The sequence below is a fragment of the Motacilla alba genome, chromosome 15 (assembly GCF_015832195.1).
Source record: "Motacilla alba alba isolate MOTALB_02 chromosome 15, Motacilla_alba_V1.0_pri, whole genome shotgun sequence".
NCBI classification, from domain to species: domain Eukaryota; kingdom Metazoa; phylum Chordata; class Aves; order Passeriformes; family Motacillidae; genus Motacilla; species Motacilla alba.
In genome coordinates this window covers 7,000,437-7,027,930 of record NC_052030.1, presented here as the reverse complement: position 1 = coordinate 7,027,930, position 27,494 = coordinate 7,000,437, and the positions used below count along the sequence as shown (strand labels likewise).

The 27,494-nt window shown below is 43.7% G+C and overlaps 2 protein-coding genes across 6 annotated transcripts; one reads left to right on the top strand and one right to left on the bottom strand.

Annotated features, from left to right (window-relative positions):
- Positions 1 to 499: 499 nt before the first annotated feature.
- On the top strand, positions 500 to 17,653 carry ANKLE2 (ankyrin repeat and LEM domain containing 2). 4 transcript variants are annotated; one of them, XM_038152485.1, is made up of 13 exons: positions 500 to 654; positions 4,567 to 4,998; positions 5,877 to 6,068; positions 6,866 to 7,059; positions 7,886 to 8,074; positions 8,412 to 8,534; positions 8,869 to 8,935; positions 9,606 to 9,787; positions 11,194 to 11,300; positions 12,150 to 12,343; positions 12,955 to 13,636; positions 13,776 to 13,907; positions 14,664 to 14,883. In XM_038152485.1, exons 2-13 carry the CDS (start codon positions 4,578 to 4,580, stop codon positions 14,881 to 14,883), a joined length of 2,703 nt encoding a protein of 900 aa, XP_038008413.1. In that variant the 5' UTR covers positions 500 to 654; positions 4,567 to 4,577. The 4 variants fall into 4 exon arrangements, with proteins under 4 accessions (XP_038008413.1, XP_038008412.1, XP_038008411.1 ...); XM_038152484.1 differs by lacking the exon at positions 500 to 654 and adding an exon at positions 660 to 764; XM_038152483.1 differs by lacking the exon at positions 500 to 654 and adding an exon at positions 715 to 1,093 and having other exon boundaries at positions 5,877 to 6,017; positions 14,664 to 17,653.
- Positions 17,143 to 27,494, bottom strand: PGAM5 (PGAM family member 5, mitochondrial serine/threonine protein phosphatase). 2 transcript variants are annotated; one of them, XM_038152487.1, is made up of 6 exons: positions 27,154 to 27,494; positions 24,016 to 24,194; positions 22,663 to 22,788; positions 22,181 to 22,269; positions 21,744 to 21,874; positions 17,143 to 19,940 (listed from the first exon to the last, which is right to left on the bottom strand). In XM_038152487.1, exons 1-6 carry the CDS (start codon positions 27,405 to 27,407, stop codon positions 19,790 to 19,792), a joined length of 930 nt encoding a protein of 309 aa, XP_038008415.1. In that variant the 5' UTR covers positions 27,408 to 27,494; the 3' UTR covers positions 17,143 to 19,789. The 2 variants fall into 2 exon arrangements, with proteins under 2 accessions (XP_038008415.1, XP_038008414.1); XM_038152486.1 differs by having other exon boundaries at positions 21,744 to 21,877; positions 27,154 to 27,491.

The window sequence follows — 27,494 nt, the reverse complement described above, 5'->3', positions numbered from 1 at the left end:
TTATATTTTCTTTTTCTCGGTAAGTTGAACTCATCAGGGAAGAAACACAATTCCTTGGCCTGAATTTATCAGCCTGAGGAGTTTGAGTGTACAAAATAGAACAATGCAGAAATGTAATCTTCGTTCTAACTTAGCCAGTTAAAATGATGAGGAGAGAAATTCCTGTACCTTCCTCGCAATACTAAACAGGGTGAGTTAAAGCAATAATTTCTTCTTTAAGGACAACAACTTAAACCACCAAGTGACTGCACTGCACATAGCACAGGTGCCTGTACCCCAAAGGTAGGAATGTTGCACTTGCTGGGAGGGCTGGTTCACATCTGTGCAGGGAATTGTTTTCTTCTCATGCACCAGAGGCCTCCTGCTCCCTCTGTTTTCCATCTTGCATGCCTCATACGAGGCTGCGGCAGCATTTTAAGGTTAATCTCCGGACGGAACCTTTCTACAGCGGCCTCTGAAGTGCCTGTGCGTTGCCGGTCCCCAGGGCTGGTGCAGTTCAAACGCTGCCCGCCCGTCCCGGCCTTGGGCCGCGCCCGCCCGCCCGGCAGCTGCGGCTGCAGCGCGGAGCTCCGGCGGAAGCGGCACCGCGCTCCCCCGGCCTCCCCGGCCCTTCCCCGCCGCCCGGGAGCGGCGCCGAGCGGAGCCGCGGTCACGGTGAGGCCCAGGGCGGCGGCGGAGCCCCGTCAGCGCCGGGCGGAGCCGCCGCCGCGTCTGTTGGGGGGCGGGCGCGGGGCGGAGGAGGTGGAAGCCGCGAGGCCGCGGAGGTACCGTCCCTGAGGGCGTGCGGGCACGGCCGGCGTGCGGCGGGCGGGCCGCGGGCCGGGCATGGAGCGGTGGGTCGGGGCCGCCGCGGGCTGGGATTCGCTGTGGGGAGCCGGCTGGGGCCGATGGCCGTGCTGGGAGCTCCTGGCCGCCTGCGCCGTCATCGGCGCCGTGGGCTGGCTGCTGCGGCTGCGGGACAGGAGGCCGGGCGGCCGGCGGGCGGCGGCGGCGGCCGCCATCTCCTCCCCGACCCCCATCGCGACCCCGGCTCCCCACTCGGCCCCGGCGCCGCTCGCCGCGGGGAGCCAGCGCTGCAGCGGGAGCCGCCCAGGTGAGAGACTCGGGGGAGGCCGGGGGATGGTGCTGCCCCTCGCCCCGCGGGAGGGCCGGGAGCGGGCACCGGGCACCGCCCGGGGAGGCCGCGCGGCCCTGCCCGCCTCCCTGCGCGGCCCCAGCGCCCGCGGGCCCCGCCGGGCCCGGCCCCGCCGCCCCGTTCCCCTTCCCGCTTTGTCACGGCCGGGCCCCGCCGGCTCCGGCTCGGCGGCAGAGGCGGCTCTGCCCGCCCCGCCCCGGCCCCGCTCCCGCGGCCCTGCTGCTGCTCCCGCATCCCCTCCCGGCCCGCGTCGAGACGTAGCTGTGCGTTTCTCCTCCCTGAAAAGTTGTCCCTTTTCCCTTCCCTTTTTTCTTTTCCCGTGGCTTATTTCAAGTTTGTTCAGCAGTTCCCTTTCAGCCACGTAGTTCATAACTGGTGGCTCATTTGCCCACAGGCGGTACAGACAAATCACCCCATCTGGGAGCCGCGGTTGCTCTAACATATGCAAATCCTATCAGCCGAATACAGCCAAAGACAGGATGTGACTCTCCATTCCTGCCTCGGAAAAAATAAATGAAAAAAGAACACAGCCAAAAAGAGTACTTTTCTTATATTATTCATTTATTGAAAGACTTAAGGAGGGTAGTAGAGTAAAATAAAATACTGCCATCCTTAGAAGTCAGTCGTTCATTCTGTCATGGCTGTAGTCTTAATTTTTTTTTTTAAAGCAGATTCTGCTGTTTCATTCTGACCCAGTGAGATAAAGGAAAATACGATTCTTGCCCATTCTTGTAGGTTTTGATCGATTTGGAAGAACCCTAGAACATGATGTTGTTAAAGCAGTTACTCATATTTGCAAAGGTAACTCGTAAGGCCTTACATGCTGAACTAGAAGAGGTAGCAACCTCAGTGCTGGCTGTGCTCTGGATCATTTGTAGTTATATAATACATTTTACAGTTCAAATAATCTCATTTTGCACCTGCACGTAACAAAGGGTTGAAGGATTGTCTCAATATGAGCAGTTGCTGTTTCTCCGCTTTGCAAGTGACACATTTTCTTTTGGACGGATTAAAATAGGTAATGAAATTAAAAACCAATAATGCTTATCTAAGTTAGCTGAAATCTCATTGTCAGAACACAAATGGATTTTGTGAGAATTCTGTGTTATCACTCCAACAGTGTTTTCCCTTTTTCCACACCAAATGCCCTGTAGAAAACTCCTCATACTAAGAGCAGATCTTAAACCTGATTCTTCACTGCTTGGTGAATGGTCTGCTTTGCCATCTCATTTTGATTCAGCTGTGCCAGAGTTGTAATAGACACACAAAAGAAATGACTTTTTTTTTTTTTTTTTTTAAACAGACAAAATTTTGAGCACTAAGATTTAGGTACCAGGTTCTGTCAAAACATGAGAAATCACTCCCTCACAGCATTTTTTTGCTTAACCGTAAGGCAGGAAGGATTTTTGCATGTTCCTGTCTACTCTCCATACATGAATTATATATACGTACAGGTCTGCTCTTCTGCACAATGATTGTGCTAGTTCTGAACCCTAAAAATAGGAGCATTTCTCAGCTAATTCTTTAAGGCATTATGTTGACTGCTCAAAGTGTTTTCATTGAGCTGTTTTTGCAATGAACTTTCTCACCCCTGAGTTTTCATCTTTCTTGTAATTTTACAGTTATGCAGTCTCAAAAGGAAAATCCCTAGAATAGCAAGTTTGGATATTTTGATAGCCTTAGGGGCACATCCCTTGATTAAAACATACTGGTATCAAATTTTATTTTAAAAAATAGAGGATTAAGAATTAAAAACAAGGAAGAGGATCTTTCATATCTGTTGTTGTAGTCTTGTGGGGAAGTCAGATAATTGAAACAGTGAGGTTGCTTGGAAGCTCAGGAATCACAGGGGAACTACAGTCCCTTGGGGAAGTGGCTCAGCAGCATCAGCTGTGGCTCTGCTGCTGTTTGGTGGGGTTTTTTCCTTGGAAATACTCTCATTTCTCGTTGTTTCAGTGAGGTTCCAGTTAATACTTGTGAAATCTTCAGGGCTGAGGTTATGTTGTTCTCTAACCACAGACATTCAAAATAAGATGTTCATAAAAAAGAGACAGCTCTCAAAGAAAATGTCCCTCCAAGGAAACAGCCCTGAAACTCACATGACTGTTGACTTGTAATAATTGAAGGACTGTTGAAGTTTGGCATTAAGTACATTTTCATAGTGTCTCCTAATATTTGGAGTGTGTTTGTTCTAACTCAGATTGCAGTGAAACTTAATGTGGTGCTGTATTGTTGCTGGAAGCTACAAAAACTTACTGTGTGCATTTGGGTTTTTTTAGTATATGAAAAGTAGTCTTAAGTTTCATTAACTGAGGAGGAAACCTAAAAGTGAAAATAAAGTACTAAAATGGCCATGCACCCTGTTCAAAGCAGTCCAAGCCTCATGAAATGGCTCAGCACTGGAGGAGGGGGCAGCACAAGGCAGGAGTGAAGGCAAGCTGAGGGAATAGCACAGCTGAATCATTCCTGTCTGGAGCTTCCCTTCCTGAGCAGGGTGTGCCAGGGGAGTCGCAGCCTGCGTGCAGGTACATGGCTGCAGCACTGATGAAATAATGAGAAAGCTTCTTACGTTTTTGAGCTGCCCAAATCCTGTATTTTTCAGCTGTGTTTTTCAGAGCAAGGAATTTGTGTTGGCATCAGCTTGGCTTTAGTATCTTCTTGCTGACCAGTGTGGAAGCTGTCAGTGTGGATTACATGGAGGGACGTGAGCCTGGGGAATTGTATCATAGCAGAGAGAAGGATGTTCCTTTGGAAATGGAGAAATTCTCCCAGCTTCTGTTTTTTGTTGCAGAGGGAGATCTGAAAAGATCAGTTGTTTTTGTCTTCTGGCTGTTTGCTCTCAAAGCAGGCCTGGGAAACAACATGCTGTGTACATATTTCCAGCCTTGCATCACAGCCAGAGAAAGCCTGCCCTGGTTGCTGCATTGTGCTTGTCCCCTAGACTTCTGTCAGCCAGAAAGTCCTAGGGAAACACTAGAAATAGTTCTGTGCCTTTAGCTGGAGGTGCAGCCCCTTGTCTTGGGGCTGAGTGGTGCTCGTGTCCTTGTATTGCATTGCACAAATAGATTGTGCCTTCTTGTCAGGAATCAAATATTTCTCAGCCTGTCATAAATTTTAATGAGTAAATGCTCTAGATTGAATTTTCACTCCAGAAAAAATTGAAAAAGGACTACCAAGAACAAAATGTAAGCTGTAAATATTATTTTAAGTAGTCGAGAGAGGAGGAAATAAACTTGTTATGGGTCTGGTAGCTTAAAACATTGAATTGAAAAATTGAAAATTTGTCTTCTCTGCACTGCAAGGATCTCTTCAGAATCAGAAGAAATTGCTAAGAGGCATTTTTTTCCTTGGCTTTAATACCCCATTTAAGTAGCAGAAGAAAGATTTTGGTTTTTAAATTTTTCTCCTCTTCTTTTCTGCCTTTCCTGTAGGTGGAATAACAATGGATACAATATTATCCCGATTAAAGAAGCTCAGCCACGATGAGCTTCGAGAAGAGATCGTGAGAGCAGGACTTAAATGTGGCCCCATTACTGCAACTACAAGGTTTATTTTTGAAAAGAAATTGGCTCAGGCACTGTTGGAGCAGCAAGGAGCACTGGAGGAGGAAGGGTCTGCTCTGTCAGAGGAGGCTGCTGGGAATGTCCCAGTGAATCACAACGGCCATGGAAGTGCTTCTGAGGAGGTAGACTTTGGGTACTGTGTGGGTCTGAACCCTCCAGAAGAAGATGCTGTGACACACATGAACTGTTCAGCTCCAGCCTGTGGTGCTGATTCACAAATCACTGCTCAGACACCGTCCAGAGATCCTCCACTATTCTACGGTGTTTGCCCAGTTTATGACGACATATTGGCCAGGAATGGTAAATACTCACTTCCCTTATTTCCAGTGATAGGCATTTCAGGCACGTCTGAGTAGAATTGTTTTATGTAACAGGTGTTCTCAACACCACTGCATTAGTATTGTAAGCATTGTTTGAAGTATTCCTTTGTTCCTATAAATAGTGTTTGTTCTGAGGCAAAGAAACAACAGTTCAGGACATCCCAGGTGTTTGCCATTACAGTTCCTACATATGAGGATCCTCTGCCCTGTGTAGCTCAGATCCCTCTCAAGAATAAAAAGTAATCTTGTAAATAAACAATCAAAAAACTATTTATATTGTCATCAGTTGAAGCTTAAATGATCTCTTCTAAAAATTTTCACATTTTCCTTTCTGTTCCTGACAGGAGTAGAGTAGTGCACAGGATCATTTCCTCTGAGAGAGTAGTAAGAATTCTTACTAAGAAAAGGTACATTAAGATAGCCTTATTTGAACGATATCATTTAAAGGAGAAGGAGAAGGATTTGTTTATTATCTAAGATTCTCTGTAGAGATCTTAAAGTTGTGGATCAGTTACAAAGTTGGCCTTTCTGAACAAGGCAGCATCAAAAGTAATGCAGGGTGAATAAGCTCTGAGTTAGCTTTTCCATCTGGAAGTGAAATGCTTTGTTGAAGGTGGCCCATCCATTAAAAGGGTGTTGATTGATGGGATCACCTGACATTACCTGGAGTGTGTGGGAGGTGCCTACTCAGTTTCCAAGAGACAAGATTTAATAGGACTTTAGACCTTTATGTCATGTTTGGAAGAGAAATTATCTGAGACCAACGCTGGAATGATAGCCTTGAAATTCTGTAATCTGTCTAGGAGTTGAAATCCGAGATTATTGAAACAACATAACTTTGGTGGTTCTTTGTTGCAGAGAGAATACATGTTTATGAAGATAGGAAGCAAGCTCTCCAGGCTGTTAAGATGATTAAGGGTTCCCGTTTTAAAGCTTTTACAAACAGAGAGGATGCTGAGAAATTTGCTAAAGGAATCTGTGATTATTTCCCATCTCCAGGCAAGTCCTCTTTATGTTTGTCTCCAGTGAAAATGGGATCATTTAACAGAGGTAAGTGGGGAACTTCATCTCTCTACAGTAGATGCAATAGATAGCATTTTTTTTTTTTTTGTGTGTGAGAGAAGCAACAACTGCCTTACCAATACACTAATAACAGAAAAAATTCAAAGGTGAAGCACTAAATAAATTGAAGCTTAAAATAACTTTTATTTTAAATGTAGAAATGTAGGTAATGGGCTGCATGGATTCCTTGCTTAGTATTCCATGGTCATATTTGTTAGGATTCAATTTTACTCATGGACTTCAGGATTTTCAGGTTTAGTAAGATGCTGGTAAAATTGCACAGTATATTAAAACTGTACTCAATTCTTAAGTAAATTTGCTAGTTCAGAAATAAAATGGTAAGCGCTGATCATATTTCACAGTGTTCCCAGCTGCTAGATTAAAGTGATTTAGGAGTTACAGAACTGCAGAAGCAATTTTAATAATCAGAAAATGGTTGTTTCTTGCTGAATTTTGCTTTTAAATTTGGATAGGAGCAGACTTTACAAAGTTTTAATTAAAATAATTACAAAGTTTTAAATAAGGTGATTACAAAGTTTACCTGTCCCTATTAAAGTCTGGAACAGTTTTACAAGTTGATTCATCATTTTCCTCTCCCTCCCTATGACTGACTACTAGTGTATTTAAATGTCCTTTTACTGAGATCAGATTCCTTACTCCTGTATATTAAAGATGCCAGATTAATACGTGGTTTGGATTAAAAGCATACTTTTAATGGTCTGGATGTGCAGATGGTGATCACTGGAAAGAATGTATCTAGAAAGAAGTGATCTATGTTTTGATAGATGGTTTGTGCTCCCCTGAGAGCGACACTGCGAATAAGGAGAGAGCCAACAGCTACAAAAGTCCACGGACTCAAGATCTCACAGCTAAGCTTCGGAAAGCTGTGGAGAAAGGAGACACAGCAACGTTTTCAGACCTTATTTGGAGTAACCCTCGTTACCTGATCGGGTCAGGAGACAACCCAACGATTGTACAGGTGAAAAACCAAAACAAAACAGGAAAATCTGTGTTCTGGTTTAGTGATGTAGCTTTTGGGGGCTGAGAGCAGAAGTGGAAGGAGTGATGTTTCCTGCTCCTCCTTCAAGACACCTCGTTCCACCCAGGGCAGGGTTTCTCTCTTCATTGACAGCAGCTGGGGCACTTCTCTGTAAGTCACCCTGAGAACTCCCTTTGCTCCAGCAGAGCTGAAGGAACTGAGTGTGCTGCTCTTCATGGGAGGGATAGTTGTATTCAGTGGTGCAAGAATAGTCTTGTCTTCTGTTCTATTCTTTGGTCTCCTCCAAGTCATTGCAATCTTTTTTAAAACAGACTCAATTTAAGGACCAGGGTAGGGCCAAGGCTGTAATTAGGTGTTCCTACAGCATTGCTTACCTAAGCACCTCTATTAAATTCCAAAACCATGTGTAAGGTGCCATTTAGCAAACACTGACTATCTTACTTCAACTTATATCAGACCAGCTTTGTGAGAATTTTTTATGTAATATAGCAAAGCAGCTGAATTTTTATATCTATACCCATTTTCCTGCTCTTTATCTAAAATGAACTTCCTACCTCCATTTAGTGTGTAATATTTTAATGTACCTTTTTGCCACATTCTTTCCTTAAATAAAGGCTCTGAGTGTAAGAATAATTCCATTAATTATAAGAGTAATTTGGGTGTAAAGATGAGTCTTTACAAAAATATCCATATTAAACTCAGTGTAGGAACCCATGCATTTTCACAGTTAAATCAGTTGCATCTCTGGGTGTAAGAAAACTGTTTAGATTGAGGTTCATTCTAATACTGATCTTTTTTTTTCCAGGAAGGGTGTAGGTACAATGTCATGCATGTTGCTGCCAAGGAGAATCAGCCTGCTATCTGCCAGTTATTGCTGGACACTCTGGAAAATCCAGAATTTATGCGGCTGATGTACCCAGATGATAACGATGTCATGTTGAAGAAACGCATCCAATATATTGTTGACCTTTACCTGAACACTCCAGATAAAATGGTAGGATTTGGGGGCCTTACATTATTATTATTATTATTATTACTATTACTATTACTATTATTGTTATTATTATTATTATCATCATCATCATTTTTATTATTATTACTGGAAGGGGTTAAGGATGTGTAGGGGAGGCTGAAAGAGAAGGGAAGCTGTCCATGAGTTCTTTGGGTTTTGGTAATCATTATTCTGCACTGTGGTGGGAACAGATTTGTTCAGAGCTGAGATAATTAGTCATGACATGTATTTACTTTCCTCAGTCTCAAAATTAAATATGTGGTATTGCCTTTATAATCTTTCTAAGTGCATGTGAATTTTTCCCTTTTTCCCACTGCAGTGGTTTGATACTCCGTTGCATTTTGCTTGCAAGTTTGGGAATGTGGATGTGGTTAACGTGCTTACCTCGCACCCAGCCATTGTAAAAAATCCAAGAAACAAATACGATCAAACTCCAGCAGAGGTAAGTCTCTCCATGTGCACAGCAAACCCAGAAATGTTATCCTGATCAGCATTTTTCATCTTCAGACATTACTGACAACCATAGACAGAAGGCTAAGGTGCTAGTGTCATAATTAAGGAGTCAATTCTGTATAACATTAAAAATATTTTAAGCTGATTGTGTCTGTGGAAAAGTTTTAAAATTGATGAAGTTGGATGTATTTTAGTGAAACTATGAGTTGAAAGTACTGGGTGAGATGGGTGGGGGCCAGTAATGTGATTGCTCAGGGAGAACACACGTTGCTGCGTGCAGTGAGGTTATTATGCTGCCCTAACAAGTACAATTCTATTAACAGGTAGTTTGTGAAAGAAGCAAGAACAAATCTGCTGAATTGAAAGAAAAGATAAGAGAGTACTTGAAAGGTCTGTATGCCGAGTTTTGTACTATATCAGGCGTGTATTTTGGCTCTTGGCTGTCTTCTGTTTGTTTTCTGTAGATCTGAGTTCATAAATGATGCTGCTGTACAGTGCTCTGAAAACCAAGGGGAAATTCTAACGTTGAGCAGAGACAGAGAACTTCTTGTCTTTTAAATGACAGTCAGAACTCTTAATGTATGGATCACAAGGTTGCCCTCATGGCTCTGTAACATAGGCAAGGCCCTGATTCAGTAAGCCTGGAGCAGTGCTCAATCTCAAAGACTGAACTAAAAAATCTAAAAACTTTTTTATGTTTTTAGGGCAAGAGATGTACCTGTCACGCTGGGGAGTCCTGTCATTTTATAATTTCCTTGATGCAGAACTTTCTCAGTTTTGTCATGTGTGTGTTTAGACATTTGCAAAAGGAGGTTGTGAAAAATGTTAAAGACCCTGAGGGAAGGGCTTTATGGATTATTGCAAGTGTGTTTGAAAGAGAAGGGAACCTACACATAAATGTGATCTGTAATCACTGAAGCAGTGAGTCTGAATTCCAAGTGGTTTTACAAATGAAGTAAAGTCAGCTGGTTCAGCGTACGGGTGCATTGGTAGTCCAGGAAGAAGCAGCAGGCTGATGTAACATAAACTGAATGAGAAGGCTTTGTATGATTTATTTTAGGTCGCTATTATGTCCCACTCCTGAGGGCAGAGGACAATTCCTCAGCTCCGGTCATTGGGGCACCGTGGTCGCCCGACCAGACGGACGACGGCCCCCAGAGAACTTGGCCTAAATACCCTGGCAGCCCCAAAGACCCAGTGCTGTCCATCAGGGCTTTTGCAGGCCCCATGAGCCCCTCAAAGGTAAGGAGAGAACTCCCTGGGGCTCCAATGCCCGTACTCATCCGTTTTATGAATAAAGAAGATCCCCACAGGGTTCCTTGTGTGGTGTAGCTTGCTCCTGGCACAGATTGTGGCTCTCTCTTTGCTGAGGAGATGGATCTTCCTCCATGGAGAAGCACTGAAACTTGTAAATATTTTTTTTATTGCTGAAAACAGAAATGTGGTATAAATAAGAAGAATAGAAGTTCGGTCAAAATCGGTTTTCTTTTTCCTCTTGAAATCTATTCAAAGAGCACCTTTGGCAAACCTTTCATTTCTTACAGATAATTGCTGTAACTTTCTCACCTGAAGCAAAGCCTTTCAAAGCAGCTATGAATCAGTTTTTAAAACCTTACCTGTATCGTTATCTCATTTCTAGAAGTTGCCATTGGATGTTAACCTCTGCTTATTGAATTAACATATATTTTTCTAGATGGAAAAAGTGACAACCAAGTAGTAGGTGTTGGGATGGTTTTGGAAATGTATTGTCTGTATAGTGGAAAAGCAAAATCTTCAGTTTTCAGAAGAAATACCTAGATATCTGTTAAATATATTCCAAACTTACAGGTGTTTGACTCATTTATTTAATGTGAACATGTTGCAAATATGACAGCTTTAGAAACAGTGAATAAATACAGTGGAGGACTGATGGTTGCATTCTTTAAGACTGAGTTCTGCCAAAATGCTTAATGCTTTTTCTCCTCTAAATGTTCTTGATCAATTTTCTGTTCAACTGACAGAAATTTAAATATAATTTATACTCCAAAAAATATTCTCTAGGGTATAAACAGTTCATAATTTTGATTGCTGACATGAATTTTTAGTGTCTGAATGTAATTCTTAGTCATCGTGGTGATCTTTGTCATATAAAGTGAAGTGCAGGATTTTGGAAAAAATTTCCCCTGAGGCATTCCAATTTCAAAATAGACAGCAAGAATTTATTCTAATAAAATAAGAATAATAGAAGCAAGTCTGTACATAAATGTAGCAAGTCTGTACATGAAAAATATCCCATTTGCATCCTAGAAAGCAATGACCAGGAAGCATTTGTAATTAAACAGAATGACATGGCAAAATCACAAGACACTTCTGTTTCCTGCTGCACACACATTAAAACCAGGCAGATGTGGTGTCTGTGCAGTTGATTTTCAGATGATTGTACATGATGGTCCTTCTCTTTCATGAGCACTTAAGAGATCAGAGTAACCACCAGTAGAGAAAGGAGTAACTTTAGATCCAGTGTGAGATCCTTCATAGCTGGAGTTGAGCAGCACTTGTGGACAGCAAACAGCTGAAGATCTTCTAGACCTGTAGGTAGTTGTGTAGCCAGCACTGAGTTAGTTCATACTGTGGGGGGTAGTTTTTGAATTTATTCCTGTTTTTTAAAGGCTGAAGAATTTCGCCGGCTGTGGAAGACTCCACCTCGAGAGAGAGCTGGCTTCTTTCACAATGTCAGGAAATCTGATCTGGAGAGAGGTGTTGAAAGAGTTGGAAGGTATCTAAAAGACTGTCAATATAAAAACTTAATAATAGAGCATGTAAAAGCAAAAGAATGTGCCAAGAGTACGGTTATTGCTCACTGCACAATATCTTGGGGCAAAAGCTACTGCAGAAAAATTTCATGAAATATTTTACAGTTTGATTTTTACTGTTTTTTTGTGTAAATAAGATAGTTAAAATGTGAGACCTGGCTTTCTTAGCTTTGGCAATAAAGATATTTTAGCTGTTATTGATGGTATGTATGGAATGCTTTTCACAGACATTTTCTTGCCTCATTTGTCAGATCTAAAATTATGGATAGCCTGTTTGTTCTGTGAAAGGGAGGGATTGTTAAAAGGGAGCAAAATGAAAAGATCCCAATACAAATTTGCTGTTTTATAACAGCTCTGTACATGTGGTGTGTCCTTGCACCTAAAATACCTTCTGTCAGCAACATATGGAAAAAATACTTTGTTAAAAGCTGATGCATTTCATTCTTTAAAATAATCCCTCACTTCCTCCTCCCTCTCCCATTCCCAAATAGAAAAAGCTGGTGCATGCAGTATCACTGGGGATTCTTCTCTGTCTGATGTCTAGATACAGTCAGCTTAAAGATAGCAGTGTTTATGCTGCCAACTGTAAAAATAGTAGATGAAATGTGAAAAATGCTTAGAACAAATGAGGTGATACTTTGATTGCTAAAGATGTGTCTGTGCTTTTGCAGACTGTTGATTGTGGTGGGATTGTGTTGCCTGGTTGCACGTTTGTGCTCCTGTTTGTAGCTGTTAAATTGTAATCTGAAAAGTTGTTGTCAAACTGATATTTATGTCTTCACAAATGATTCGTTTTATTTTATTTATTGCAGGGAGTTAGCTCATGAACTGGGGTTCCCGTGGGTTGAATACTGGGAATTTCTGGGCTGTTTTGTTGATCTGTCTTCCCAGGAGGGGCTGCGAAAGTTAGAAGAGTACCTGAGTCATCGTGAAATGAGCGAAAAGGCTCAGCCAGAAACAGGGGAAAATGAAACCTGCAATAGATATAAAACTCCACATCCCTCTGGTAAGAAAAGGGCAAATGCTGCAAACAATGGGTTGTACCCGGGGAGAAGAGGGACAGAAAAAGCTTGGTGCCCAGGGGAAGCACTATTCACCTGTTGTGGTTGCTATTATTCATCTGTTATCCAGAGAGTCTGATTACTGCATCAGAAAAGGAGCCCACAGCACTGTGAATGTAGAAGTACAGTCTTTATCTTTCATGTGAAGTAGTTTGAGTGTAGCCCCTGAATGAAATCTCTGTAAGAAAACCTCTATCTTCAGTATGTTTTCACTCAGAGCATTTGGGCATTCATCTTAAAGTGTAGAATTTTGTAATCCACAGATATGGAATAAATAACATTTTAAAAATAAAAGAATAATTCTTTACAACTGTGAACCTGAAAAGACACAAGAAGCAAAACCCAGGAAAGCTTTTATACCTTAGACCACTGCTTGCCATGTGTGTATTTTACATTTGTAGCTTTAGTCAGGTGAGTTCATGATGTTACATATAGTCAGAGAGGTCTTCAGGAAATAGAATAAGGCATAAGGATTGTGCATTTTTTTCCTAGCTTATGGACTTGACATTCTGTTTAAAGTCTTCTTATGTGTTGCTCTTGTTAAAATTGTTTACAGGCAAAAGCAAAAAGTCCTGCAATTCCATTTCTGTTGGAGCATTTTTGGATGAGGATGATGATGACATGAGCTTAGAAGAAATTAAAAACAGACAAAATGCAGCACGAAATATCAGCCCCTCTCTGGTGTCCAAGGAGCCCAGCATTGATGCCATTGGAGATGCTGAGTGTGATATCCTGTCCATGGAGTGTGCAGGAAACATCATAGAGACCTCAGCTCACCCTCGGCACTATGAGAAGGGGGCTGCTGCCAGCAAAAACGGCTTTTGCAGTCCTGTGTCCAGTAAAAGGATCATCAGTGACAGAAGGCAGCTGCATGATGGGTCAGAATGCCTCGTGTCACCTGTTTCCAATTTGATGTCAGAATTTGAAAGCATGTCATTCCAAGAACAAGAGGTTGCAGGAGTATCTCATAAAATCACTGAAAAAACTGAGAATGAGGGTGTTCTGGACAAGACCTACTCTGCAGTGTCGCTGGCAAGTTCTTCTGAGCCAAGTGTTACAGGAAAACATGGAGAGACCAAGTTAAGGACAGACCACAAAATACCATTAGAAAAGGAAAGAGTGTCCAGAGAACCTGGAATTCAGACTAGGGAGCCACAGCAACGTCAAGAACTTTCTTCCCAGAAGTTTCTTTCGAAGACTTCACCCACAAATGACAATTTAAAGTTATTCCTTCTTGGGTAAGAATTGCCTTTTTTAACTCTTACTTGCACAGACAATATCTTTGCTGATATAAAACTGTGTTGGAATTGGGGTGTTTCGTTGCCTGAACAAATAAATACATGGTTGTGTTTTCATCTAGTTCTGTTTCCATTCTAGGGAGCAGCCCTCGAAGCTGGATGGTGATGTCTTAGCAGCTTTAGAAGGAGCAGAGATTGATCCCCAGAAATTCCCAATGATTTACAAATGGAAACACGCAGTGCAATCCTACTCCTCATCTGACAGGCAAAGGTATTGCTGCAAACTCAGTCACAGGAGCTGAAGTACATTTTTAGCGGGTCAGCCTGAATAGCAGAATTTCAGGCCTTGTTGCCCCCAAACCCATATTTTAAATTCAGCAGAATTAACTGTGTTCTGAAGTTAATCACCAAAGCCTTTTTTGACTGGTGTCTATTGATAAGGAGTTTCCTGATGCCGCAGTCATGTTCTTTCCGTTCTGCTGCTGTTCCAAGTAACTTGAGCATGTCTCCACAGACAAATCAGATGTGACTTTTCCACTTGGCCAGTGTCTCATTTTACTGATTTGGTACCTGGATCCTTCAGTGGACTCGGTGATAGTTGTGCTGTTGGTTTGTCATTCATCCCTGCTGTTGGTGCAGTGCAGGAATGTTGTGTTTGTTGCCTTGTGGTACTTACATTGCGCTGAGGGATATTAAGGTGAATTTAATATCTTTAGGCATCTTTTTATTAGTGTTTTTATTTTTACCCTTTATTACCCCAGTCCAAAAGAATTGTTCCTGTGAAGGATGGTGTGTGTCATCAGGCCATTTTGAAAGCAATTATGTTATTGATTTAAACAACACATCTATATGGAATATTTCGTGCTCTTCCTCTTCCTTCTCTTCTTCCAGACCTGTCTCTTACCAGACAGGATTTTTCTCAGCTGGTGCACTGGTTCTGAGATCAAAAGTGATTCTGAGTGAAAGTGCTGCTCTCATTATTGCAGTTTCCTTTAAAACGTGTGCAATGACTTCTGGTTTCTTTCAGTTGGCCGAGTCCAGCTTTGAAGGCAAGATTCCAGTCCCAGTCCATGGCTGCTGGCCTTCCAAATGCTTCGGTGTACCCCAGTTCAGGAAGAAGCAGTCCCATACCAGGAAGTCCGGGGAAGCACGGCGGCGCTGCCTCCTTCCCTCCGGAGCCCGGGAGCCCTGGGCGCTACAGCCCCGCCTGCGTCCTGCGCTATTTTGCAGAGCCTCCTGCCCACTAGAATGCAGCTCCTCATGCTGGGACTTCAGTTCTGTTCTCATTGTTAGAGTGGAGGAAAAACTACAATGTTACTAAGGTGACATGAGGTTTGTACTCAGCTATTTATTTTTCCTCAATTGAGGACAACTGTATGTTTAAACAATGGAGTATATGTCTTAATGCCACATACGAGGTAGATTGTTACTGGTGATAAGCAAGAAGTTTGGAGTGCAGTTGTCCAGTAGCTGAATTAACCCTTGTTGCCAGTACCACGGTGGGCTGAACTGTCCTTAGCAGTGGTGGTAATTGCTGTCACTACTTATCCTCATTGTAATGAACACACAGCCCTCAACTGCCTTTCTTGACCTTGGATAGTCGAGGAAATGCATCATCAGCAAACAGAATGTGGGAGAGGAGATTGATGGCAGAAAGTGAAACATTCTCCTGCTTTGCAGGGGGAAAAGCCTAAAACATGCCTGGGAATGCGAGGAAAGCTTTGCAGTGTGGAGCAGCCAGCTGGGCTGGGCAGTTCATACCCACAGCCACCGTCACCTGTCTGTCCATGTGTGTGCACAGATTTGCACAGAGACCCTCGAGTCTCTGCTTGTTCTGAGGCTGTTACAGACACTGAGATCTACCGAGTGCTTTAGAAACAGGGCACTGTAGAAACTATTGGGATTCCTTTAGTGGTAGTGGGAAGATTTAAGGAAAAGAAAAGCTTAAAAATTAGCTGGTTATTTTTTTCCCCAGAGAAGCTGTTAACACTAGCAGATTTGACTAGTTACTACACAAAAGCACATCAGCAATAATCTCAGCAAATTTACCAGCAAGACACTTTATCGTAATGGTCTGGTTTGTAATATATTAGCATGGTAGCCAGTGGCCCAGGAGGTGGCTATTTCCCAGCTGTAAAGAGAGAGGACTAAGGACAAAATATTTTTATGAAATCTGAGCTTTTACTGTGTCTCTAGTGTTGATGTGGTAATGAGTTTTTGTAACAGCAGTCAATAATTTTATTCTGCAGCCTTCTGTGAGAATGACTTGTTTTGACAGTGTGATGCTGAGAATAAGAAAGCTTTTCAAAACTCCAGAGAGTTTTCCATATCAAGCCTAGTGCTTGTAATGTTGCATGAAAGGCTTCCAGAAACAGCTCTCTAGGTTAAAAAAAAAGAAAAAAAAAAAGAAGAAAGACCTATCCACTGTTACAAGATAAATCTGATCAGAAAGGAAGTTCTGCAGGACTGTGCTGGGGAGAAGGGATGGATTAGGATGGGCTGGTGCCACACAGTCAGTGAGAGCTCAGAGCCATCTGGCAGGGCTGGAAGAGAAGGGCACCGAGTTGAGCAAACACCGGTGGGAGGCAGGAGGGTCCCACCCCTTGGGGGCCATTCCAGAGCCCGGGGCTCTCACAGGGCAGTGACTGTTCTACACAAACTGTGCACCCTCACAGGTTCGTGATTGGTACAAACCTAAACACTGCACTTAATGCTTTTGCAAGCTCAGTAGTGCCTTTTGTAATATATTTTTTAATTAAATTTTTTGTTCTTTTGGAAGTTTTTTTTAAAAAAAAGTGGCATCCACTTACTATGGGCAGATAAAATACAGTTTTTCTCTGGGCTTTCTGAACAGGATGTCTTTTAATGTCTCTTAAGTTGGATTATTTGGTGCGATAGCTCTCCATGGGAGGAGAGACTCCTCTTTTAGAAATTATTCTTAAAAAAAAAAAAAAGGCTTATTTTGCTCTTTGTTAAAATTGAACCTAGTTCTATGGAGCTGGTCATTAGGAAGAGCTACTTTACATAAATGCCTCTCATTCAATCATATTCCAGACAAGTACCAGGGGCCTGGGGGGTGTCATACTTCAGGAAATATGTTTTAAAAAAACCCAGAACCAAAAACATAACCTTCTGCTACTAAGTATGCTAACTGACTTATTTCATAAGGGTTTTTTGTTGTCTTTAAAAAAAAAACTCTTTTTATGTAGCAGGCTCCATGGTTGCAAAATATTTTAAGATCCCACATACATAAATTTTTACTCCAAAAGGATTGAGATTGGCTTTTTTTTTTTTTTCTGGGTGGTTGGGTTTTTTCAATAATTTATTGTAAATTACATCTTTATCATTCTGGAGAAATTGATCAGCTGATGTAATTGCCTAATACCATGTTAGAGCCAAACTGCTGGGGTAAGTTGCTGTGGGTGCAGCTGCTGTTCTCCACCCTGGTCCTTCAGAGCCGTGGTACAGCAGCGTTGCCCTTTTGCTAAGAGGTTGTTACTGAGCCAGGAGACTGAGACTGACACTCTAGTTCTATGTCCTTTTTACTTTTATTATGCTTCACTTAATTTTTTTAATATTTAAATGTATGTTACTGGTATGTACATGTAGCCAGACACCCCCCACACACCCACCACACCCTTGCCTTTCACTTTGTAATGTTGTTTTGGTCCAGTCAGGAGAGTATTTTTTTAACTGTGTTATATAATGTGCATTAGTCCAGTTGTACTTCACTTAAGAGGTCATTTTTCTAACAATGTTACTTCAGCTATGACAAAAATAGCAATTTATGCAGCAATTGGATCATTTGTGATTTTGTGAAGAAAGCCCTTCAACACTGAGCCTGTGGAGACACTAAATCAGAGTGATAGTGCTTGAATTGTGTTTTCTTGGCCAAAAGTTCACTTTTAAAGGTGCAAAATAGCTGTGTTTTTGTTGGTTGTTTTTTAATTAGCAAAGTGTCATGTTAAAAATACAGAAGTATCCCACTTTCTATTAAAAGCAAACGAATAGCTGAAATGAATAGCTGTGTTGAATATGGGATGTGGGGAGAAGGAGCTGGGCATGACAGGGCAACTCACTGGCTTGTCCAGGCCTTGCTTGTACAATACTGCAGCTTTTGTGTGTCTTGGTGACAATGTGACAATGGACTACACCACCAAAGACTTTAAAGAAGAATCTGACGGTGTTGAAGAGACAGGAACTCAGACTGTGGTAAAAAAGACATAATTTTAAATTTCACACTTTCCACACCCACCTCAAGTGTCACCAAAACTATTGTTAATTTCTGTACCTGTGCAAAGAGGTGTTGTGTCCTCTGGTTGCTCACCAAGAGCTCGTGCACTGACACAGGGGATGTAGAAGGAGATGTGCACCCACACAACACTAAAAATCACAGAATTTTCATCTCACAGGTGCTGGTTCCTCGGGGTGGTGACACAGCAAAGGGCTGTGCTTGGGCTACAGCAGTTCTGCTCTCGGGCAGCTCTGAGGCTGATGACAATTAACTGCTCTGGCTCCCACCTCCAGTCTACATTCCAGGGGGTTGGTGAAAGAGCTGTTGCCCTGAGCAGTTTGGGACACACCAGGTCCTGCACCAGCAGTCCCTGCAGAGCTCCAGCCACACCTGCTACAGCTGCCCATGCAGCCATTCAGCTGAAGAGACAGGAAAGACAGACAGACAAAGTCTTTTATTCAAAACTTTAAAAAAGTTAATAGACAAAAACTGATAAATTATTCTCATTGTACAATGAGAGATACGTCATGATGGTTTCCTCTTGCCCCCCACATCTTACACTACACAATAATCAGTTTGTTCCCTACCCTGTTCCTTGAACTTATCCTGATGTAGCAGCAGTTCCATATCAAGCCCTTAAATCCTCTTCTCCATAGGCTGTGTGCCCTGATTATGCTTCATACAGCTCTGATAGGAGTAAGTTCAGCATCTCATCAACATCGTTATTGATCAGACAACCTGTCAAACAACTTAGTTATGTCTGCTGTCCCACTATAAACCGAGCCAAGTTCCTACATTGGCTCAGGGCAGCCGGCAAGCTTCAGAATGCTCCTGCGGCCTCCCCTCGCACAGGCCCAGCAGCATCAGAGGAGGAGGCCCTTGAAGCATTCTGCCCCATGCCTGTCCTGTACACTCCACCCTAGACAAGCCATCCCATGGCCACCTGCTCACCATTCTGGCAACAGCAGTTTGCTCCAGTGCTGCAGCACCTCTGACCTGCACCATCACTACCCTGAACTCAGCGGTGGTATTGCTCTACTCTGAAAGTAAGGTATCAACAAACACAAATCAATGGGAAAGAGCACTCAAAAATACGTCAGTAACTGAAAGCACTTTGAGGAGGTTGCTGCTTTCCTTTCCTCCCATCTTACTGCTACAGTCTCATCCCAACAGCCTTCTCCAGACCATGTTTTGGTTAAAGGCTTTACAAGACTGAAAAATATTCTTAAAGAACATCTTAAAAGACATCCTGAGGATGGTGGAACACTTAATATAAGCAGCAGTTAGTTCTAGCACCACAGCTCTGAGGCAAATGGTTTTTTTACCCTCTTTCCTTTATGCTCATAACCTCCAGGCACAGTTTACATGGGCTTTTTTGGGGGCAGAGGGGAACACTGACACAACATCAACATACACACTCAACAGCTTACAAAAACTGAAGCTTTATCCCTTTGTCCTTTGGACAGCAGAATTCCCTGTTTGTCACTTCTGCAGGAGCTGGAACAAGCTGGCTCATCTTTTGTTTCAGCTGCAGTGTGATACAAGGCTGTTACCACACCAGTCGCTTTCCTGCACAAGAAAAATATCCACAGGAGCAAGCTTTGGTTAGAGAAATTCACAGCGGGGTGAGGGAAAAGTCAGTGCTCTTGCAACTGCTGAGCAGACATCCAACCTGTATTCCACGCTCAGCTTAGAGTTTTGGGGAATACTTAAGGACTGGACGTGTTCAGGCTTACAAAGGTTTCTTCGTTTCTGGACTGAAAGGCAGATATGAATATGAAGGAGGAATGGAGCTAAAGGACATTTTAAGACAGCATCACACCCCAACGTAATAAAAATCTAGTGGTACTGTAGCAGAATGTGCTAGTGCAAAGAGACTAGAGGCAGCTCCTGGACAGCCCTGTATCCATTTGGCTCACTCAAGTGCGTGTGATTTTGTCGGGAGGCATGAAACCTGTGTCACCCAGTGTTCGAAGGGCCACTCTGCCGTTGGGCCGTATCACCAAGTGCGTGATGCTGCCGTTGTTGAGAGACAGTCGCAGCCAACCTTCCGGGGGGAACTGCAGTGCTCTGGTGACAGAAACACATAGATTAGTAATTTATGAACAGTGAGATGAACAAGCCCTCACAGCATCACCTTCTGTCCCAGATAGGGGGAGAAGGAAGGGGAAACTCAAAATTAGTGGGCATTGTGCAGCTTGCATACCAATGCCCCCAGTCAGCCTTGGATAAAAGCCTTTTCTTGTGGAAAAGCTGTAAAACCGCAGCGTTGGTAACTGGAGCGGGGCCAAGAGTGCCCTTGGCGAAGCAGAGTCCAGCAGATGGGTGTGATTACTGCTGACAGGATTAGTTCAAGTGCACAGAAGGCAGCAGCTCCAACAGTGAGGCTGCCAGGAGTGCTCTGAGCAGCCCCTCACAGACAGGGCAGGGCATGGCCCAGCCAGGCTGCAGCACCACAGAAGCTGTGCAGGTGGGACAGGCAGAGCTGGCTCAGCACCCAAGGACTGGCCGAGCAGAGAGGACCTGGATGTGGCAAACAGTGACTGTCACACTCCATTTCGGCCACACCTGCACAGCAAGGCAGCGCCTCCAGTGGCCTGCACGTCCCTAGGGAAGAAATTCACTGGAACTACTTTGCATCGGCTACATCATTCCCCAGGATGGACAACGACAAGTACCCTGTGCCTTCCACAGAAACACAGCATCACAGCTGGCCTGCAGCCATTCGGAATTTCCTAACTCAACAGCCTCAGGAGCTCCATCACTTGTATTAAACAGCTGGAAAAAATACCATGTTGCATCAAACAGCTTTTGCCTCTGATACTGAGGAATAACTTGGTTTTGGCTCTTATGACAGTCTTGTAGAAAGCCCAAAAAATTAAATACCAGCTGCAGCCAAGCTAGATTTGAAGGACATGTTACATGGATTGTGTTCAATTGTACTATCAGATTGACTGCAATCAAAGGCACAGAAGAGATACAAAAATGAAGAGGAAGGCAACAGCAAAGAGAAAAGGTATGTAAGTATTTCAGATAAGCCTTGGCAGGAACAACGTGGTATTTTTTAGCACAGGAAGGAATAGCCTGTTTACCTGATCAATAAGTATAGCAATTTTGAAAAGCTCTAAAGCAGCCCACAGAGCAGACAGGCTAGTATTTACCTAGCTCAGCTAAAAAAAGCTAACTGAAACTGCTGTAGGTATTGATCAGATTAAAGTTTAATCACATCTGTCCTGCTCACAACAAACTATCTTACAGACAGTGCTTTGTTGATGGGCAAGAGGAATAAAATAGACTCAGCTGACTGGATACAGAGACAGGCAAATATCCAGAACTGTTTTCTCCTTTATGAACAACCTTGATGTTATTGGAAAGATCCACTCTCCCTCTCCCTTTAATCCAATACTGGATGGTACTGCAAAAACACACTAATGCAACTTCAACATAACTCAAAAATATCCATTAGTAAAGAATTCCCAAAACGGAATCAATCTTTAATTATGTAAGCTTAAATTCATGTCACCTCAAAGAGATGCATCCAATAATGCATCCATTTGTAATCTTTCCCAACAGGCACTACCCTCAGGTTTATGGAAGCAGAAGCATACAGGAATTTAAGTAACTGTCCAGATGTACAGAAAAGGTTAAGTTTCACTGACTTAGCCATTTTTGCTTTAGAATTAAAGTGTTCTAATTATCAAATGTACCTCGATGAAGCTGCAGAAGCAGCTGCTCACAATGCAGGCACTGATCTCCAACACTTCAAAGAAGTGAAATCAACACATCTGCTCCCTCAGTGGTGGCACAAGCCAGCCGTGTTAGAGTGAAGGCTCCCTGGAGCAGCCCCAGGAGAGCAGGGCAGCCGGGCCGTACCTGCAGACGATGTAGCGGATGACGTTGGCGTGGCACACGAAGATCTCGTAGCTGTCCTCCTCCTGCTTGGCATCAGCTCTATGAATGAAGTTTCGAAAAGCAGCCTCAATCCGAGCTCCATCTTCGTAATACTGCTGAGGGCACCGAGGTCACAGTTACACACAGCTCAGAGCAGCACTGCCCGCACGCCTCACCTCCTCACCAGCTCCTGCTCACTGGCTGCACGCTTGGGCTGAACTAACGCTCAAGGACTGCAGGTTATTTAACTGTTCTGCACACTTACTGAGGAGGAAAGAATGCAGTTATCTAAGGGCTGCGATAACAAACATCAGCTCAAACACTGCAAGTTATCGCTACTGTCCATACAGAGTATACTGAAAAAAAACCCAAACCATAAATAATAATAATAAAAAAAAAAACTTCAAAGAAAAACTTACCACAGCTTCTGGTTTCCAGTGGGAGACTGGAGGGTCTGGTTCTATAGGTGCTCCCTCTCTCAGCAGATCAGTACTGATTTTTTTGACTCCTGGAATATTAGGTACACATTCAGAAACAAGTTGCTCACATGCCATTACAAACAGCCCCACAACTCTCCAATCAATACATTTTTCACGGTCTTTCTTTGAGGAAGGCTTACTCCCCAACAGTAATCTCCCCAACAAAACTGTTTTGCCATCAGCAAGACAATTTATTCCAACTGACGAGAAGCCTGTTTCACTTTGGAAAAGTGTATTTGTACTTTTAAAGATAAACTGGAAACAAGCAGAATTACAGCTGTAGGTTTCTTTATAAATACAGACATTCACACAGGGCTGGGAAATGGCTAAATAACATCTCATCCTTAAGGACAAGCTTAGAATTCTACTGGAAGCAGTTTTAAGGATCAGAAGACAATGAAAAATTTAGGGAAGTCTCCTACCTGGGAGATGTTTGCTGATGATTTCAGTTGTTTCAGTTGCTCTAGTCATGGAGGAGTGGATAATCTGATCAAATTTTAATCCCAAGCTTGCCAGCCTGCGTCCAGTCAGTTCAGCCTGCTCTCGACCTTTTTAAAAAGCACATTCATTATATAAACTGGTGACACTGGAACCTCACAGAAACTACCAAGAGAGTTGTCCAGCAGACATAAAAGGTCTACATCGATGCTGGACTTTTTCCTTTCAAAAAGCAACTGGAAAACATTTTCATCAGAGCCACTACTCAGGCCAAGCTTACTGGTTGAACAATTTCAAGCCATACTTGCATCAGTAGGAAAAAAAATTCTTTGTTTCAATTAGGAAAAAAAAATCCAAAACCCCAAACTTACTCAGCAACTTTCACTGAAGTACTCAATATCCCTGCCAGCCCCATCCCCAGGAAGCAACAATCCCCCTCAGGCCTGAAAGTGTGCTGCTGTTCACAAAGGCAACACCAGCTTGGCACAGTTCACAGCACCTGGGCAGCCTCAGGAAGGTTCAGCCCACCTTTCAGGCAGGCAGGTGAAAAGACACCAGACAGGTTAAGTCACTTACTTAAGGCACAGGATGAGACAGGATTAACATTTTGCTTTGTTACCAGTTAAAGATAGCACTTGAGGCCTGCAATTAGCATTTCACTCCTGTTTGCACACCAATAATTGAGATGTGGGTGGGAAAAAAGTCCACAGTAATAATTCTTCCCCCTCTGAAAACAGTGTTGGCAAATATATCATGAAGGAAGTGTTCACTGCTTTTCAAGTACATTATTAAAAGTAATACTAATTAGCATCTGAGACCTAGTCACAGGATCAGTGAGTGAAGATTAACACAAAGGTTATCCTCATTTCATGTAGGTGATTAGCAGTACTCTCAGAAACAGTGACAGCAGCAAAAGTGCAATGCATTTAATTACAAACACTCCAGCTGAAAGTCAGAGACTTTTCCTTTTTAATAAATCAGCAGATTAAATTAAGAGAAACATAAGAAAAATCCATCTCAGTGAAGTTTAAAAGCCCCAGCCCTTAGGAATTACATCAGCTGGCACAAAAGTTTGCTACAGGAACCTTAAGATAATTTGGAGTTCCCTTTGACAAGTGTCTTTACAACTGAGTGTGTTTATAACTCTCTAAATCACACAGTAATGTTTGGATCAAAACTGAAGAAAACAAACTTATTCATGACATCTTTCTGCCACAAAGGAATACAGAAAGTAGACTGAGGTTTGGCAGCAAGACCCAGTGCTGAGTTACTGACCTCATCAGGGAAAAAAATCATTTCCTCAAAATGCAAAGCACGATGCTGCTAGTGATACCTACCCAGTGGGGTCAGCGTTCTGTCTTTATCAGCCCGGCCATCCAGGTGGTACTGGGAATGACGGATCAGGAATATGTGCCTGGTGGCTTTTGCTTTGCAGTGATCTAAGCGAGAGGCAAGCTCTTCTTCCCCAGTTTCTTCATGTTTCTTTTTGAGGTTGATAAGAGCCAGTGGTTCCCGTCTAAACAAACACATTGAAAGAGTCATTTTTAGATAGGGGGAGACTGAGAGGCAGGGGAATTTTACAGATATGTAGTCTTGCCTTATTCCAGACATAGCTGAAGAACTGACAGTTTAGCCACTTGTATCATGAAACTGATTCAAACCTTTGAAAAGTAAAAAAAAAAAAAAAACCTGCATTTAAAAAAAAGTTAATGTTATGGGTTAAAGGGCGTAACTTGACAAAAGTAAATTTGCCACTTAGTGCCAGCCACCTGAATTAATTACTGGGGGAAAAAAAAGCAATGAGCAACAGAAAAACCTGTAGGGTATAACAGTATGGTTTTTGACAAGAAAAAATAACAAGGAAGGATACCCAGGAAAAGAAGAAAAGGTGCTGACTGACCATTAAAGAAAGAAAATGCTTTGTATCTAAAAGGCCCTGTGATAACACCTACAAAATTTGCATTTTATCAATCCCATTTATATCAAATGACTAAAAAATCACCCCTGCAACAACATCCTAGAAAGACTCCAACCTTCTGCAGTGCACATTGAGAATTATTTTCTGCTTGAAACTAGGTCACATCAGGTCTCTCCAGTAAAATTTTTATTTTTCAGCCTGGAGTGTTTTTTTTATCCTTTCATCTTTTCAGCACTCTCTCCCCTCATGCCACTTTCATCTCTCTTCCACTTGTCACAGTGCACACAAGCACCCAGAGAGCTGACCCGGTTCCTCCTGAGGACAGGGATCTCCCCCTCTCTCTGCTCTCCCAGGTTTAGTGCTACAGACCTCCCACCTCCAGCACCAACCCTGCCCCATCAGCACAAACCCTGCCCAAACCTTCCCACGTTAGCCTGGGCCCTCTCTGCACTGGTCCTCCACCCCATTCATGCAAATCCTTTTCTACGTCACTCCACCTCAGAGTGTATTTTATTCACACCACACCCCACTCCTTCCAGTATTAAACTTGTTTATCTGAGGGCAAATTTTTAATGGAAAAGAATTTTTATTCAGTTTGGGACAAAGTAATTTGTTCACAGAAAATTGCTGCTTCCCACACCTGTTTCTCACAGCAAGACTGGCTGTACAAAGCCCTCCTGCCTCCATTTTGCTTTGCTGAACACATGATTTCCATTAGACAATGAGGCTCTGCACATTCCTCAAGCTGCTAATTCCTCAGCAAGGCATTAAAAGTGAAACAACAGGCCAGTAACAAGTTCTATTGCTACTTCACAGGATACTTTTGATTCACTGGAAACTGTACTGCTGGCAAGATACAATAGGAAAACAAAAAAAATCTTTAAAATCAATTCAAGCACATTAGCAAAGCAGCAAGGGGAATAACTCATCTGATGTCTGCCATTAGGTATTCCACATGAATGAAACCAGATCTGTCCTGAGAACTGAACTGCACAATTCCTCTGCAAGGGGCAGAGACCAACACTCCATGTGTGATACTCTGTCAGACCAAGAACAAGTTTGATATTTGCATTTCTTTGTTTCAAACTTGAAAAGCCATTGGTTGTCAAGAATATTGTAGTATGCAGTTATCTGCTCAAGACTTGACTTTCTAAACAATCCCTGCCCCAAAGCACAGTGGTCAGATACTCTGTGTATTTATAAGCCATTTAACAACTTTGCACATTAACTGCTTCTGCCAATAACATCCAAAAGTCAAGATTAGGATTTCAAGCAGGCACAACCTAAGCCACAACTGGTAGACCACAAGCAGCAGAAAACAAATTGATCTGGGGTAAGTAACACATTCCACTGCCACTGTTTGCACACTGTGGTGAATGGTGATTCGCTATCCTGCCCTGCTAGGACTTATCACCTGGCCATGTTTGCTCAGGCAGTGGTGACAGCTCTGTAACCTAAAGCACAATCTCTACTTCCTGGATTGGTTTAAAAAAATGACTTGAGTCTGAAAGTACTGTAGAATCCTTGACGAAAATCAACCATTTAGCAGAACCAGGAAGGCCTGGAGCTGCAGTTAAACAAGCAGCTTTAGTACCTCCCACGGTATAATTCTGTAACCAGCTGTAACCTTATTTAATGAAGGTATTTTTATCACTGGGGTGTACATAGCCCTATTTACATGAGCATTTGATCCTGTAGCCTCTCAAAAACCAAAATGATGCATTATACAATAAAAATCTGTTAGTGCTTAGGTTTGGATTTACTATGATTAAACTGGAGCCTGACATAAGTCTTCCCTGGGAGATAATTCTACCAGACCGAAGCCAAATGAGCCAAAGCTCCACGCAGATATCTGCACACTCTAATTAAAGATTCAGAAAAAATGTAGCCAACCCTTGTGTGAATGTGTTTCAACGCTGAAGAACATGAGTGAATTGGGTTCCAAGCCACACTGCCTTGACGAGGATTTAAGCCCAGGCAGCTTCATGAGCAGCAGGCCCCTGCCTTGCCTGCCCAGCACGCGAGAGCGCCTGGCACCACAGGGAGCTGCTGCCGAGCTGAAAAACCCTGGTGCGGACACACAGCAACACCGAGGCATGGCTGGGAGAAAAAAAAAAAAGAAAAAAAAAAGGCAGGCTTCTGCCCAGTGCTTACATTTATCACAAGCCTGAGGCTTGGCAGTCTCGCTGGCTGAAAGCATCCGAATAAAGGGATCTGCACAGGGTAAGTCTCCGAGCTGTCCGAACAAAACCCAGCGCCCGCACACCCTACCAGAGCTCCAGCGCTCCATGGGTGTTCACGAACTTCAGCTGGATTCTGCTCTGAGCAGGTCACCACACGCAATTTCACCGGGAAACGAGACCCGTCGAGCCGGGGGCTGCTCCCGCGGGGGCCCGGGGCCTCCCGACCCCCGAGGGGCCCTGCCCCGGCCCGCGGGGCTCCGGAGAGGGGCTCAGGGCAGCTCCCGCCGCTCCCCGGATCCCTCCGGCCCCTCACCACAGCCGCGACCTGCCCGGGCGAGGAGGCGGCGCCGCCACCGCAGCCCGGCCGCGCCCACCTGTCCCAGTTGCTGTCCCAGTAGCTGCCGGTGCCCGCGGGTCTCTCGATCCAGCCGGCGGTCGGCGGGCAGGAGGCGGTGGGCGGCAGCAGCAGCAAGCCGGGCGGCGCGGCGGAGGGCACGGAACCCCCCGGGCGCGGCTCGCTATCGCCACCGCCGCGGGCCGGCTGCTTGCCCACGACGACGGCGGAGAGCAGGACGGAGCCGCCCGCCAGCCCGCAGGCGGCGAGCGCCAGGGCGCGGCGGACCGACATGGCGGGGCGGCCGCGTGCCCCTCACCGGCGAGCCCGCCCCGCTCCGCCCCGCCCCGGACGGAGCGCGGTGCGGGGCAAGATTCCTCC